Raw genomic sequence first — 16,990 nt, 5'->3', positions numbered from 1 at the left:
GTGTTTTTGACAGAGCAGAAATATACATATACATATATATATATGCATATATATTCACTACTGCTGCTTCTGTGCCTTTGATGTTGCCTTTCTTATAATTTCTCAGCTGTTTTCTAACTGGCAATATTCATATGGCTTATCCCAGCAAATTCAGGATCACATATTGAGTGGAACGCTAGGCCAATTCATAACTAATCAGATGCAGCAACATGACAATGTCACTGAGAATGAATGAAGGCAATTGAGAATGAGAAGCGGTGCTCCCTGGCAATAGTCATGTGATCAACCCTAGCCCCCTCCCCCCTTTCATATCACAGAATGAACCAGATGATGTTATTTAAGGGAAATGGAAGAAGCCAATTTAGAGTTCAGGCGATGCTTCCTGAAATGGTGAACTCTCTTCATAGCAGCCACTGAAAAACTGCTGAAAGGGAGGGGATTTCCAGTGTTGCTGAATGTTCCCCTTTGGGGGGGTTTCCTTTTCCTTTTCCATGCCAGAGAGTATTATTATAGGTCACTGCTTTCGCAGGATGTCAACAACCAATCATGCCTGAACAGATGAAACCCAAATGCCACTGGTTTTAAGATTAGGGGGAGGCATGAGCATGCTGTTCAGGGTCACTTGGAAATCATCAAGCAAGAAAGCAACCCTGCAGACTTGCCCAGTACCCGACTACCACCAAAAGCATGTTCCTTCTCCCACTGAAGAAGCAACTGACTTCGGACTTCAGCTTTTTCTAGGAGGAAACAGATAACTTAAAGAACCTTATGAGTGAGGAAGGAAGGAAATGCTTATAGGATTTGGGAAGAAATGGGCTAAGGGGTGCCTGAGACATGATTTGGATTGCACAAACAAGAAAGCAAATGGGTAAGAGAAGGATTTTCCAGGCAGAAACATTTTGTGTTGCACTGGTTAATTTATTAGAAGCAGGGTAAGTGTACTACGCTTTTTGTGGCTGTAGAAGGATCCCAGACCAAACAGTTTTTTCACATGATTCCAGTGGAAATACCCAAACACATGCTTCCTTTTGGGGGCCCCTTGGGAACATAAGAGATCCAGTTGCCCCCCCCCCCATGTCCTTTTTCGTACTCCTTGACAGGCAAGGTGAAAGTTTCATTTGGGCAAGTAGCCCAGTATCAGTCCACACACACTAACTCAATTCGGATGCCATTTTCCTCATTCTCTGAACCAGGGGTCTCCAACATGGTGCCCACATGTGCCAGTGAACATGATGCCCAGAAATACCAGTAAATATCCTCATAAAATCCACAATGCAAGAGAAACGTATCTCTTCCTGCTTAATTCCTGGCTCAGCGTCTCTTACATTGAATGTGCCTTAAACATGCCCATTTGTTTTACGTGTTAAAACTGTAAACTGCCCTGATGCTTTATATTGCAGGAAAGAAATATGTTTATAAATACCATAAAAATAAAATTTCGTTGGATGCCAAAATTGGAACCCATCTTCCCATCTCCCCTGAACAGATTAGAGCTGCAAAGAGCTTTTCTGTGTGAATAAGTGTGGCAAATGTAGGTGTCTTTTTCCAGCTGGCGAGTGGCATGCTAATACCATTTTGTGGTCATGTCTCTTTTCCTGCTCTTTTGAATGTGGTAAACCATTTTGTGTTATGTCACGTCCCTATGACAGACATTTTGTGACTGGTGCCACGATGCTTTCTCAGTATTTCAAATGTGTCCACTGGCCTGAATTGTTTGGAAGATCAGAAACATGGCATAAGACTTCCACCTATGCTCTCCCTCTCATGTGCAGTTTGGGCATTTGGTTCTTTCCAAATCCAGTAATCCAAAGCATCATGGGGGAGGGACTCCTGAATCTTTTATTTTTAAAATACTTTGTGCCACATTTCATCTGAGTAATATAAGAGGGATTGACAAGATACAAGCAGATTCAGTAAAATAAACCTCATATCTCTATATCATCTATCTGTCTATCTGTTTTCCACCCATGGTAGTCTGCAATATATTATTCCAGGCTGGGAATTAGTGGCCAGCCAAAGCCTAGATAAGCAGGTACAGTGGTACCTCGGGTTACATACGCTTCAGGTTACAGACTCCGCTAACCCAGGAATATTACCTCGGGTTAAGAACTTTGCTTCAGGATGAGAACAGAAATTGTGCTCTGGCGGCGCGGCGGCAGCAGGAGGCCCCATTAGCTAAAGTGGTGCTTCAGGTTAAGAACAGTTTCAGGTTAAGAACAGACCTCCGGAACGAATTAAGTATGTAACCAGAGGTAGCACTAATTACAGATAGGTAGCCGTGTTGGTCTGCCATAGTCAAAACAAAACAAAAATTCCTTCCAGTAGCACCTTAAAGACCAACTAAGTCAGTTCTTGGTATGAGCTTTCGTGTGCATGCACACTTCTTCAGATACGTATCTGAAGAAGTGTTCATGCACACGAAAGCTCATACCAAGAACTGACTTAGTTGGTCTTTAAGGTGCTACTGGAAGGATTTTTTTTTTGTTCAGAGGTAGCACTGTATGTCTTAGTAGGAGTCAGAGGTTAATTATGGTCAGGCTGTATACACACCATACATATAAAGCACAACCCAACACTAAAAAACAAGAGAAAGAGGGGGAAAAGAGGAAAGAGGAAATAACAAGCATGTTCAGTTAGACATCTTCTTGTAACAGACCCTGATGGGCTACGCAATTATTTCACTATAACCCTTGTGTGTCAATACCACCAGCGCCATCCACAAACCCCAGGCAACAAGGAACTGTATCCCCCTCCACAGACTTAAGACTGCCAGTGTTGGTTTTGCTGCTGTTATATTTGTGCATCATGCTGTAGTAATCTTTTTTAGGGTTAAAGGTGAACAAGGAAGAAATGCCGTGCCACTCTTTGGCACTTGGAGTTGGAAACTCGTCCAGTTCTGTGGAATCAAAGAAGCACTTGACGTTCCTCTCTGCCAGCTTCGCTGCGTGATCCTTGGCCTTTTGCTCAAAAAGCTGCTGCTCTTGCTCCAGGTACACTTTCCAGAAGGCAAGCTGGAGAATACTGACTGGAGAACAGCAACGGGAGATGCATGTAGAAACTAGGGCCAATATGAAGACACTGGCGATCAAACTCCACCCCAGCACCTTGGCAAAGAAGCACAAGAGAGATCAGAACAAGGTTTGCATCAGTGAGCCCCATAGAACTCTTGCCTAGTATTAACTTGGGGTTGTGTCATGTCTGTAATAACTATTTCTCCCCCAAAATACCAGGAACCTACTAGCTCAGACGATTTGTCCACCTAGCCCATTACTGTCTATTGTTTTGATCAGCAGTAGCAATCCAGGATCCAAGCTGAGCTCTTTCTAATCTCTGGCTGCTTTTACCTTGGAAATATCAGTGATTGGAGCTGGGACCTTCTGGACATGCTCTACTACAGAGCTTTGTGTTTGGCCAAACCCCCAAGCTTTTTTTTATTATTCAGATAAGCAATAAAAGACGCTTGGGTTGCTCTTTAACAGTTTTATACATAGGATGAGTAAAGAGCAAGGCGAATAGAGCAGATATATTCTTACGACCCCTTTGTAGTCTGCCAGAATCCCCTCTCTTCCAGGCAGCAGTGGTTTCAAACTCCTTACAGGCAAATGGTGCAGACCCCATGCTGACAACAAGATCCTTACTGGGATCTTATATAGCACTCTATTTTTCTGACACAAGCTTATCACGTTTCATTTGGGCATATTCTCATGGCCCTGAAATTATTTATGTTTTACCATGCCATAGGAATTCTTCAAAGATAGCCAAGTGGTTACTGTGGTTTATCTCTGTTAGGCAAATGACCCCTGCTTCAATTGCATCTTTTTTTACCAGTTGTATACATTTCATTAATTCCTGCAAAATAAATGCTAAATGTGCAGGTTCATATAACTGCTGTCTATATAGATTCTTATTAGCTGATCCCACACCTCCAAAGTTTTCCGATACAAACCTGGATGCACATCTCCCAGTCACATGACCCATGCCTCACTCTTGCCCTGAAAAGTACTTTTTGGGGGTGTAAGATCTCGCACAACACCCTAAAATGTGTGTTTTTGGGTGCTACACATAATCGCAGCACCAAAAAACTGCTTTTTTTCAGGGCAAGAGTATGCAAGGTCGTAGCACCCAAACTGGCCGCTGAGATCTCTCGAGAAAAGTCAGTGTCCCATTTTTCCTGGGGCTCTTGGAAGGTATATGATACAAGCACAGGTTATAGTTATAAAACAGTGCTAGGTCAAGGCCTTTTAGGCCTTATCCCAAGGTATCAAGGGAAAATTGATAACATAGCTCTATCTCCTCGTGATAACAAACATTTCCCACAATGTAAAGCTACACCGTGGCCTCTCTCATGTATGAACAGGTGTGTTATCTGAAGAAGTGTTCATGCACACGAAAGCTTATACCCAGAACAAACTTAGTTGGTCTCTAAGGTGGTACTGGACAATTTTTTTATTTATTTTGACTGCATCAGACCTGAATTTAGAATCATGTATGAACAGATGGCTCATCAGCCCAAACCTTATCCTTCCAAGTGCCTTTGTTTAAAGGCTGGGATTTTATACTGCCATCCACATAATGTCACTTATAAGGCCCTGTTGAAGTCTGCTAAGCTGAACTACATACATGATCACATGATGCTTCTAACACTTTCAAGTTGCGTCTGAATATTAGCTATGTTGTAAAAAGAGGAGTTTAGAGTTAGTTACTAAGGAGAAAGCATAAACAGAAAAAGAAGGGAAACATAAACAGCAGAAGGAAGGGCATTCAAGAAAATGCACATTTTCGGGTCACTACCACTTGATACGCTGTAGGGTACAGTGTCATGAGTAAATTTCCCCCAAATAATCCCAGTTTATACATGAGCAGGCAGCCTTTCAGTGCCCCTAGTCCCAAGTTGAGATGTCCCCCACCCACCCATGCAATTTACAAGTCACAATTTAGTAGTACCATCTGGAAGAGGTTATACCAACCTGAGACTGTGCTTGAAGGCTCATGAGTATATCCTGCATCTCCGAAGTAGCAGTGCCACTCTGACATGGAACCTGAGGCATTTTCTCAACACACTCACCCCCTTTGCCTTTGCACATGTACGCCTGCACTGAAGAGCTCCCAGAAGCAGCACACTCGTAGAAGCGGCTTCCCAGTAAGGCCACAGCAATCCATGTCAAGGGAGCAACAGATGCTCTGACAATCACCAGCCCCAGCACTTTCAAGTAGTGCCGGAATCGGGTCCCGTGAGGGCACCTGCACAGCCTGTTGGGGGTGCAGCTTCCGGTGAGTATCTTCCAAGACTGGCTACTGAGCAAGAAGCCAAGCAGAAACAGAATAAGGGCTGGCACCAAGAGGAAGACCAGGCCATAGAGCATATTCCAGGAGTTGCAAGGGCATTTGAACACCACAGCAGAAAAGATGCGCTCGCTGCCAACCGTCAACAAAGAGACAGCCCCATAGCCCAGTGCCTTCTGGTGATTAAGGCAGAAATCAAACACCGCACGAAACTTGTCCATCCTGCTCCCTGGGACTACTTTGGTGCTCTACGTCTGTCCTCTGATACACTTTCTTCCTACACAGGAAGCAAGGCTCTAACTTGAAAGAGGAAATCTGCAGTTTGAAACTATTTGCAGTCACAAACGGTTTCACTTTTGGTGCGAGATAAAGAGAATTTGGAGACTTTACTGGAAAACATGTTTATAGACCACTTTCTTTTTGGGTTTCTTCTTCATCACAATTGAATCGCCAACAACTCACTCACTGAAGCAAAAACAGAAGAAGAAATCCTCCTGCAAATCTTGCTGCATTTAAATGGTCTGAGCTGTTATTTTATTTTATTAGAACCATAAGTGGTAATTATTAATTTCCAAGCAAGCCAAAAAGGGTTAGGGGCAGGATACACAATTCTTCTTTTTATGTTATCGTCATAACAATGTTATGTTGGGAGACAGGGACTGAGCCAGACTGTTTTGTGAATTTAATGGAAGTACCAGGAGAGGCTGGTCCATGCCCTACCAGCCTCAGCCTGCCCTCACTTCTCCTTTCTTCCTTACAGCCAGCCAGAGAGTGGCATTGCTTCACAGCTGCAGCATCCTTAGTCTCTGCATTGCCCTTGTACAACTGAGCCGGGAGGTAGAGGACGGGTCCAAAACTAGAATTATATGGTTATGCTTATCATTGGCTCTGGCCCCGAATACTTTTGGGTTCCCTGCTTTCCACCTTAGCAGTCCCGATGGGCAACAGTCACCACTGAGAAGTACATTACACAAGTACTTCCAAAATAGTCTCTTCTCCCCCAGTGTAAAGTAAGACCACGTCTGATCAGTTAAAAATGGTTTACTTATAAACTCTCCAAAAATGAGATTTATTTGCTTTCCCACATATCACTCAGAAAACGTAACTAGTAAAACTTGGCTTGTTACGGTGGTGAAAGTTCCTAAATTATTGGCAAAGGAACACAAGATTGGCTTGTTAGAGGCATGCAGTCTGAGCTGCAGCAACCAGCAAAAAAACCTCTTCACTCAGCTTCTCAGGTAGACTGGGAGAGGACAGTAGGCTTGTTTACCTTCCTTCCAAGCTGAGAGGGAGTGAACTAGCTAACCCCTTTGTGCATTAATTAGACTTAAGTGTGTTGGTTATATGTAGGTTATCCCACACATTGGCTGTTCTGGCTAGGGCTGATGGAAGTTGGGTATTCAACATCTGGAGGGCCATCCCTGGCTTAGAGCTACTGAAAGGTAAAGGGACCTCTGACCATTAGATCCAGTTGTGACCTACTCTGGGGTTGCGGTGCTCATCTCACTTTATTGGCTGAGGGAGCTAGCGTACAGCTTCCGGGTCATGTGGCCAGCATGACTAAGCCACTTCTGGTGAACCAGAACAGTGCACAGAAACAGTGTTTACCTTCCTGCCGAAGCTGTGCCTATTTATCTACTTGCACTTTGACATGTTTTCGAACTGCTAGGTTGGCAAGAGCTGGGACCGAGCAACGGGAGCTCACCCTGTCACGGGGATTCGAACCGCCAACCTTCTGATCGGCAAGTCCTAGGCTCTGTGGTTTAACCCACAGCACCACCCACATCCCAGAGCTACTGAAAGCTACCAACAATTGGCACAAAATATAGTAAATTTCCTACAAGATATTTAAACAGCAGATCCACAAATACTTATAGAACATGGCCACAGGAACATATTTGCCTTTTTGAAAACCTGTTCATTAAAGGGTCCCCCCCCCCACAAGTAGAAACAAATACAAACCACCACCACCTTTTTCCTGTGTTTCCCATTCCCCATACTCTTTTTTTCCTCCTCCAAGCAGTGCCTGGGCCATTGATCATGCAGCAAAACTTGGCTGAAGCCATACCTTTCCTATCTGCTGTGATTTTAATGTTTCGAGCAACTACTAGCTACCCTGACTTTGGGGAATGGCAAGATACATATGGTAAAAATTATGCTCATTCAACAGGAAAGAGGATTGTATTAACAAAAGAGGAAGTAGTGACTGGGGTCGAAACTAACTTTATTATTATTAAGCATTCCGCTAGGTGGCTCCTGTGTGCCACGACCTTGGCAATGATGAAACAGGCTGCAAAATGTGCATTAGGCAGATGAGAACACAAGGAGAGACTGGCAGTGACGATGCAAAGCAAATGCACTGTAAGAACTGGGAACCAGGTAATGATATATAAAATACAGAACTATATAAAACATGGACCATTGGTTTCCTCCCTCCTCTCTCTCCCTTTTTCCCCACCCCAGAAAGATGCAGCACCTGGAGACAGCATGTTGAGTGGTAGGGAAATGCAAGAACTTTGATCTGAGTCAGCTGAAAATTTATGCTCACACTCAGTATCCTTGATGACACTTTTATATTTTCACTTCATGACTGCAACATCAAAGCAAGTATTAAACCACTGGTCACACATCAAGCTCCACAGATATTGGCAGAACTTTCAGCAACGGCTGGTTGCTCGTTCAGCAGCAATTGTCAAGAAATCATGTCATGTAAAGAAAAAGAAAAAAAAGGTTTAGGTATGGGTAAACAGCCTGCTTCAAGGCTGCACATTTCATATATATATATATAGAGAGAGAGAGAGAGAGAGAGAGAGAGAGAGAGATTCCTAAGTTTGAAAGGGGTTAGACTAGATGATCCTCGGGTCCCTTATAACTCTACAATTCTATGAATACCCCATCTGTGTTCCTATTTCCTCTTCTCAGAACCATGGCATCAAAGCTGAAATGAACGCTTGCCCTGGATTGTGATGTGGGACCTAGTTTTGGGTTGGAGAATCTCGGACAAACTTTGGCTGCTCCTGGGCCCTAACATCACTAGGCTGAGTTTGGTGCAGACAAAGACACCAGGCACTTGCATTGGACACATGTTTCCCAAAGCAAGGATGGTGCCCTTCAGAAAGTGGTGCCAACAGGGTTTTCTGAGCCCAGTACAAGCAACGAACAATTTGCACAGGGGTTACATTCCTGACCCCTGCATGTGTCAAAGCACAGATAAGCCTATACTGTCCCTGTTCTGCCCCCTTTCCCGGCCACTTCCAGGTCGCCACAATGTGCCCACTTGATCTCTCTGACTTCACTCAATGGCACTGAGAGATGGGAGCAGCCAGGTTGACTCATCTCAACTGAAATTGTAAGGAGGTTACAAGGGCTAGATACTTTTTTAAAAAAAGAAAAAGAAAGCTGATAGCCTGAGGCCCCTCTTGGCTATGGGACCTGGTACATCTGAACCCCCTGTGGTGGCCGTCTTCAGATGCTGAAGATTGAACCTGTGGGTATGTGGGGGGTGAGACCTGCAGCCATCCAGATGTTGTTGAACTCTATTTCCCATCAGCCACATCTGCCTGGCCAATGATCAGCAATGATGGGAGTTGTAGTCCAGCAACTTCCGGAGATCCACAGGGTCACTACCCCCTGCTTTAATTGCATCCCTCTTTGGTTGAACAGTAAGGTTCTGATTAACATGTTAAACAAAACCATTCCATGTGTGCCATAAAGCTATGGAAGGAAAATATGAAAGTCTGATGGTATTTAATACATGAATGGAAAAGTCTCCACCCTGCTTTTGGAACGAAGCATTTAGAATTGCCATGTTGTCAGCCGCTCTTTCCTGACAAGTTTAGAATACGCAAGCTTGTATACGTAATGTTTAGTTACATGAAAGAAAAAGCTGGGGCTTTCCTGGGGGAAAAACAACAACATTGACATTGACCAAGCAGAAGGAAATTAACAGCAGTTAATTGGCCCGTTCCAAAAGGAGCTGATATTTTCCAAAGTAAACTTTTAGGGAGAAGACAACTTAACCAGGAAGCTTTAGTTTGTCAAAGGAACTGAAAAGTGACTAGACATTACTACACACCTCTCCATCCATTTCAAATAATACATACGCACTTCTCTGTGTGTGCAGAACAAAATCTTACTCACTACGCTAACTATTTTTTAATTTTTTTGAAACAGGACTTAAGAAAATGGACAGAATGTTCATGTGTGGTGTCAATTATTCAATCAAGGCCGGGTGTTGTGGCCTTATTTCCACATATAGAACTATAAGAACTCCTCAGATTTACCAGTTATGCTTCAATAAAACACCAGGGCTGAGGCCAAAATAAAAAGAACTCTTCACATTGAGTTGGGAGTGTGAAAGGGCAGGCCCAGATCTGATGCTTGTGAATGATCTGTATTTTCACAAACATTCTGTGACCAACTCTACTCCTTTTAGAATAAACTGTATTTATTCCTGCCTGTTCCTTGCCAGCTTTTTTAAAATTAGCAGATATTAAGTTATTAAACCTCTTATGAAAACAGTGACTTATAAGAGCATCTGTGATCAACAAGTTTTATTGCACTATAAAATGGAAGTATTTCTCTGGGCCACACTGGCAAGCTGTAAAATTATCATATTCATAAGTTTCCTATGTGGCACAAACACACGCTGCATTCTTTGCTCGAATCAAATCAAATGTAGTGGGAGTATCCTTAAAGTACTGATGTTGCAGTAATGACTTGATTCTGAGCTTCAGGCAATCCAAATAAGGGAAAACCTATTATTAATATAATTTCTACAGGGTGAAGTGGCCCACCTCAGAGTAGACATTAGAGTAACAGTAAAAAGTGGAAGGTGGTTAATAATCAAGGCTGCAATCCTAAATTATGGCTGTCAGCGGTGTGGCTTGGCGAAGTAATGCACCCAGTGATAAACCCACAGTCCCAGCATTTGTGCCAGAAGGTGGGGCAGGAAAAAAGCCCCTACACTGTGCCAGCTCCCAGGCTGGTACTGCAGAGTCCCAGATCAGACCCATCGCCATTGCCTGACAGCAGCAGAGTCCACACAGGAGCTGCTGAATCCTGGGTCAGCCCAGCCCGGTTTCCAGCTATTTCAACCCACCATTGGAGTAGCTGCATTGGATTCCTCCTTTACACTGCAGCTCAACCAACAGAGGAGGCTGACAAAGCCAGGCAGAGCTGAGCCTCAGGACACTTCCTCAGGCCCCACAAGGAGTTGGGGTTGCACTGCTATAATTATGTATTGGATGCACCCATCCAATGTCATCTGCATTTAATCCAGGCACCAAAAATACTCATGCTATCTCTGTTACAACCTACACATTGTCAGAAACAGCTTAGGACCACAGTACCTCAGGGACCACCTCTCTCCATATGAAGTGACCTACACCCCATGATAATCACCTGAAACCCTCCTTCATGTGCCCCCTCCAAAAAATGTCTTGAGGGTACTTTTTTGCAGTAACCCCCCGTTTGTAGAATGCCCTCCCCAGGGAAGCTTGATTGATGCCTTCATTACATATCTTTAAGCAACATACAGCAACGTCTCTCTTCAACCAGGCCTTGGACCGATGAACATTCTATTGCTTTTTTAAAAAAATTTTTTTGGGGGGGGGTTCATAGTTTGCTTTTCTTTTATTATTTATTTTGTATTATGATTTTGTATTTTTATGTTGTGATCTTCGCATGAAGGGCAGTATACACATTGAATAAATTAATAACAATAAACATTTGGAGCTCTGGAAATATGCCTGACAAATTTATCTGCTACTATGATTGGAATGAATTGTGATTGTATAGTCTCCACATTTTTGTCAGTATTATGAAAGACCACAGGGAAAATGTACAAGTTTCAAGATACTCCAACCACATAAATAGCCATTCTTGTGGAGTCAGGTTGTCTGAAGAAGTTTTCACACATCCACTAAGGCAACTGTAAACTAGAAGTGCCTGATGAACCAATTTCTAGATGGTCATTAAACTTTATGCTGGAGTCACATTGCACAATTCAACGTATGATGCTGGGTAAACACAAATGTACTTCTGCACACGAGCATCTGCTAACAAAGGTAAAACAATACTGGTGTTGCTTAAGGAGAAGGCAGCATTCCCATTTGATTTTTCATACTTCTATATTTCCCTTGAAAAATAGGGTTCTGCAGCTCCTTAGTATTACTAAAATATTCATTTTTTTAAAAAAAATAACACTTTTATAATAAAGGACTTTCACTATTGTGAATGTAAATCAAAATTTACGACTGAACCTTGCCAAATGACAAGAAACACTACCATAGTGTGGGAGGCCAATACCCCAATGCCTTACTGACACAGTTTAGAAGATTATGCATGCTGAATATTTCACTAACAGAGAAGTTTGTTTGAACAGCTATCAAATTTCCTAAGGACAAGAGCATCTGCTCCCATATCTTGTCTGCAAAATCTAGAAGTTATTAGATTTTACTTGTCCGCAAAATCTAGAACCTAGATGATGCTAGTCTTAGAGCCATCCTTAATTTCTTACCCCAAACCCACCCTAAAGCTGAAGCCAGTAAATATCAATACCTCATTTACTTATCTCCTGGGAAGGGAAGGGTATAAATTCAATAAATAATATCTATGCAGTGTACATGATTATTTGCATAGTCACATTTACACTAAGAACTCACGGCTAAGAGATCATGACAAGGCCAACTTTGTCCTGTGATTAACGGCTGAAGTGAATCACAGTCTTGTTGTTTGTGCACTAGTTCAAAAATAGTACCAGAGAATGTGATCAGCATATAGCATCCGACACATCTGTTGAAATATAAAATAAAACTTCATCTGCTGGCATCCTTGAATAGTATTTTCCAACATGCCTTCTTTAAACTCCGGCTTTCAACCTATCTACATCTGCTTTTCTATTCTCCCTTTTGTAATGCACGGACCTCATTTTAACAATATGGATGGCCTGATAAATCAATTACCAACAGAAGTCTTCATGATTGCCCTCTGGAGTTTTAAACATATCATTCATATATCCTCAAGAAATGTCATTTGATTTTTTTCCATAAAATAATACCCAAGTTGACCGATTCTTCAGAACATATACACTGAGCAGTGCTGTCCATCCAAAGGTTCTTTTTATAAATGCCCAAATTTGTTTCCATTAAACAAATACGCATATATTCAGTTTAGGTTGAAATTCTATGGCCCATGGGAGGGCACCACAGCGGCAAAAGGTGCTAGGAATTTCTGACCTGAGAGACAGAGATCCAATGTTTAACTTTACTGACTAAAGAAATCTCCATGACCCTGGTCCTGCTGGTGTTGGAGCTCAGACATTGGTAGGACCAAAAAGGGTACCTAGTAGTAGATGACCAGAGGAAGTTTGGATCTAAAGTGTTTCCAAGCCCCAACATACCCCCAAACAAAAGAAAACATTACATTGACTCAGGAACTGGTACTATATAAATCAGAACCCAGCAGGGAAGTGGATGCGGTGGAAGAAGTGCTTTGGGATTTCTCTCCTTCCTTCACCCCTGCAGAATTGGAGCATTAGTGCATAATTATTTTGTATTAACTTTCCAAAAATGATTTTTACAAGGGCAAAAGCTGGAGAACAGTAAGAGCAAAGGAGATTGGAACCATGGGAGGAAAGACAAATTGTACAGTTCATGGGAAACCTCCCCAGACATATTCAAATACTTTTGCACAGCTATGAGAGATTTTTAAAAACTTTTTTTTAAAAAAAGACTTTTTAAAAAAATAGAAATTCAGGTTTTTTTAAAAGCAAAAGCTGTTGGAAGTTTTCTTCTATCTTGAGCAACAAATTATGTGAAGTCAATGTGCATAAAACAAGAAATCAGATGTTCCTTATTGTATGGATGCACAACAAAAGAAGAAAAATTAAGCAAAAGTTTGAGATACCACAGACATTTATAATCTCTTTATTTAGCAAAATGCATTTGGAAAAAGCACTGTATTTTCTTCAATGTGTACAATAAAAACCATTTCCTCAACTCATATTCATTTTCAAATGCCTTGGATTTAAATATCATCCCCACGATTCCTGCATGCAAGAGAGGCACATTCATTAATTGCAGAAGCGATGTCAATTCTTGTTTCAGGAACTTCTAGATACATACAGGACCGATATCCTAAAAACTGGGAGGAGCAAGGGCCTCATCAATCAGTTAATCTCAGAAAATTTCCACACAGAAAGACTGCTAAGAACATAAAAAGAACTCTGCTGGATCCGACCAAAGGCCCATCTAGTCCAGCATCTATTCACAGTGGTCAACTAGAGGTCTATGGCATCTAGAATCCCACCTAGAAGTAATTCCACAAAAATGTACATTATCTTATACATTTCACCCACACTCTCAATACAAACATTCCCAACTGGATAGCACTTTGGTATAGATGGGGCTGAGCACCCATCATGAGCACCCCTGTTCCCTTTCCCCCAGTTACCTAATGCGTTCCCCTGGCTTCTTCAGGAAAGCTAAGTTCTGGCTCATATAAAATCATGTCATTGTAGAGATAGAAGGGGCCATGAGGCTCATCTACCTGAACATGAAACATTTGCTGACTGGCAACAGATTATGTGAACTGACACTAGTGAAACTCAGGGCTCGACCACAATTTTGTGTCTAGAAAGCACAGGTCTGAGTGTTTATTCACTTGACTTGCACTTTCTAGGCAAACGTGCGAGGGGTTTTTCCCTTGCCCTGCTCTTTAGTGCTAAGTCGAAGCAAACATCAATTCAGAGAAAACCCAAATTGCTGTGTGCTCTGATTGAGCACTAAAGAGTTTTCCCTGGGGGGAAAGCAACAGGACAAGAAGAAGTGTGGCTAAGCCTTCACTTGAGAGGATCTTACAAAATTATTGATGGCTTGTTGTGTATGTTACAATATATGACTCATCCCTCAATTAGGCAGGCGTTAAGTGATGAAAATGCAAGCGTGTGCCAGCGCAAAGATACCTTATTGTCTCATTCAAGATTTTATTTATGGGCCCAGCTGCCTCTGCATTGCACTGACCAAATAACATGAGCTTGCTGCTCTTTCCTTCCAGCATAAATGGGGAAAAGGACAAATGACAGCATTTGGCTTATGGCATCATAATTGCCCATTTAAGCATTCACACACTATAGGGTCTTGATGCTCCAGGAGCTGTTAGTTAGCCCAAACTGGCTTTCTGCTTACAAAGATTGGAAGAAGGATCTTGCATAGTCTTGACTGGAGGTGGGGGCAAGGCAAGCAGCACTTTCTGTTACTGGCGATAGAGAGAAAATGATAGTGATACTGACAGGAAGTGCTATACAGTAGTGCCTGCGTTTTAAGACAGGTAAGCAGTAAGACGCAACAAATAATCAAGAGCACTTCTCGTCACCCTCCCTTCATATCATTATCTCTGGCTAGATAGAAAGGATGAAATCCTTTGGCTAAAAACCTTGCTGCATGTGTGAACAACCAGTTTGGGGGACTGTTAAAATAGTTACATATTTTAAAAACTTCACAAAAGTTATGGAACAACTCATCTGAGAGATATAATTTCTCTATTGAAGAAGGAAATGTAATGCCACATATTGAGTTCAGAACAAGGGCATGTAACATTCATTCTTAGGACAAATGCAACTTGACCCATATCTAGGTGGTACTTTGAGATATGTGTTCAGTGCCCCAATGCCCATTAACTTTATCTTCTCTGACTACAATAATTCAACAATCCCACAAGGGTTTCTGGAATGTGTCAGAAGATGAACAAAATATATTCTGGCCCTATTAGGCTAAATGCTTTTCAAAGACATATCTAATCACAGAATGGTCAAGTAGCAATCACTGGGGTTTTTATTGCTAGCATTGTGACTGAGAACAAGAGGAATACAGCCACAATAATATACAGCTGTCAATTAGCAAGATCGCATAAAGACATCTTTGGCTATGCAGGCTCTTGGCTTTTTGGAACCAAGTGAGTTGCATGGCTAGCATGACAAAGAAAATAACAATGTTCAGAATGAGGAAGAGGCGGGTGTAAGATGCTGACATCGAAGGAGCACTGCTTCGAGCAGTTGCCAGCATCTGTGCAAGACCAGATCGGCCTTTGAATAACACGCTGTCCTTGTGTTTCCCATATGTAATATCTGCAAAATCAAGAAGATCTTTCATTTCCTCATCTTCATCCACAGGCAATTCTTTCTGAGCCAAAGTCTGCGCCTTCTGTCGAACTTTTCTTTCATTCACTTCAATCTGTGCAAAAATGTCGGGACCAGCATCAACGTACTTATAGCCTTTAGCCATCTTTCTGTTCTTCTTTGCTTTGCCTTGCTGCTGCTGCTGCTGCTGCTGCTGCTGCTGTGAGATTGCAAATATCCTGTCAATGGCCTCCTCTGTCTGCCTTTTATCTGAAAACCGCAGCAGGCGCTCAGCTGTCTTTCTGAAGCTGTCTGTGTTCCGCACACGGGAAAGTATCTGTTTCTCTAGCTGCTGGAAGACAGGCTTGAAATGCTGAATGTTCTTTTCTACTATCCCCATGTAGTCTCTGACTTCTGATACCGGGGGGCTGGTAATGGCTGAGGCTTGGTCAAACAGAACTTTATGGCGGTCTGCAATAACTTGTGCAAAGACAGAGCGGCTTTTATCCTCACCGGTCCATAAATAGACGGCATAGGCGTGCTCATCGGTTGTTATGAAGACATCTAATTGCTGAGAATCCCCATGGACGCTGAAGCTTTGGACCTCAATGGAAGGCCCAATAAAGAGGTACACAGTTCTCGTGACTGGGGCTCGCAGGTGAGTCGTGACATTCACATAGTTTGTCCCATTGTAAGGGTAGCCTCTGGGATACATTCTTGAGGCAATGATAGCTTTTTCACTGTAGCCAGTGTCATCCATCCAGTACATCTTGTACATCCCATCTCGTTGCCTAATGAAGGCCCCGTGGACATCGTCAATAACTGTTTCCTCAAAAGGCACATCCACATTGTGGAAGAAGCTGGCTACTGTCTCCAAGGGGCTACCATCGTCAATAAGTATTTGGTCCACTAGCAAGAGGAGCTGGGGGTGTATAAGTAACAGGTTTCTTTGGAGGCTTTTCAGTTTTAGTTTGGGGTTGTACGCACCCACTCCTTCACCCCTGATGAAGATGATCCCACTTCTTTCCATAGCAGCAACCACTCTCCCTTGGCAATCCGCAGCCAAGTCATGTTTATATTTCAACCACTTTGATGAGCAGTCTTCAGTAACTTGCCCTTCCCAGGGGTAAAAACAGCTCTTTGACACAGCTGGAGAAAACATCAGTGCATTATTTAAAAATGTGTATTTTGGTCCATACAGAGCTTCTGTTATGAAAGGTACACCATTGGGGGCAAAAGTGAAGGAGTTCTGATCTGGGTGTTCGTGGCCAGCATTGAAGTTCCTCCAGCCTTTTATCCAGTCTTTGTATTTATTTTGGTGAACAATATCATATATTGCACGTCCTCCCAGTTTTCCTGATTTGAAGGAGAGGAAAGGTCTGTTGACTTCGGCCGGCAGTGCACTTCCATATGTTACAACTCCCCAGTCCTCAAAATAATGCAGTTTTGGAATGCCATAGTCTGGAGGAGGTACTAAACCCAGGCTTGCATCATACCTTTCCAAAAATAAAAATAAAAGAATGACAATAATAGGCATTAATTATTCATCTCTTTTGATTTTCTCAGTTAAATATTAATAGGTAACAATAT

The 16,990-nt window shown here is 42.4% G+C and overlaps 2 protein-coding genes across 6 annotated transcripts in view; both read right to left on the bottom strand.

Moving 5' to 3' along the window:
• Positions 1-897: 897 nt before the first annotated feature.
• Positions 898-5,643, bottom strand: LOC310840978 (calcium homeostasis modulator protein 6-like). 2 transcript variants are annotated; one of them, XR_014562258.1, is made up of 3 exons: positions 4,968-5,643; positions 2,499-3,104; positions 898-2,258 (listed from the first exon to the last, which is right to left on the bottom strand). XR_014562258.1 is itself a non-coding variant. In XM_083731467.1 (2 exons), exons 1-2 carry the CDS (start codon positions 5,502-5,504, stop codon positions 2,682-2,684), a joined length of 960 nt encoding a protein of 319 aa, XP_083587593.1. In that variant the 5' UTR covers positions 5,505-5,643; the 3' UTR covers positions 2,493-2,681. The 2 variants fall into 2 exon arrangements, 1 of the variants encoding a protein (XP_083587593.1); XM_083731467.1 differs by lacking the exon at positions 898-2,258 and having other exon boundaries at positions 2,493-3,104.
• Positions 5,644-13,195: 7,552 nt separating this feature from the next.
• LOC310840886 (dermatan-sulfate epimerase-like) overlaps positions 13,196-16,990 on the bottom strand; it is a 151,373-nt gene continuing 147,578 nt past the window's right edge. For all 4 annotated transcript variants that reach the window (XM_083731079.1, XM_083731076.1, XM_083731078.1 and 1 more), the window contains one exon: positions 13,196-16,896. In XM_083731079.1, coding sequence (XP_083587205.1) covers positions 15,123-16,896 — 1,774 coding nt within the window. In that variant the 3' untranslated portion in view covers positions 13,196-15,122. The remainder of the gene's footprint in view (positions 16,897-16,990) is intronic.

The sequence above is a fragment of the Podarcis gaigeae genome (genome assembly GCF_964106915.1).
Source record: "Podarcis gaigeae genome assembly, chromosome: 3".
NCBI lineage: Eukaryota > Metazoa > Chordata > Lepidosauria > Squamata > Lacertidae > Podarcis > Podarcis gaigeae.
Note: the sequence above shows the minus strand (reverse complement) of the source record. Positions and strands in the feature narration are given on the sequence as shown.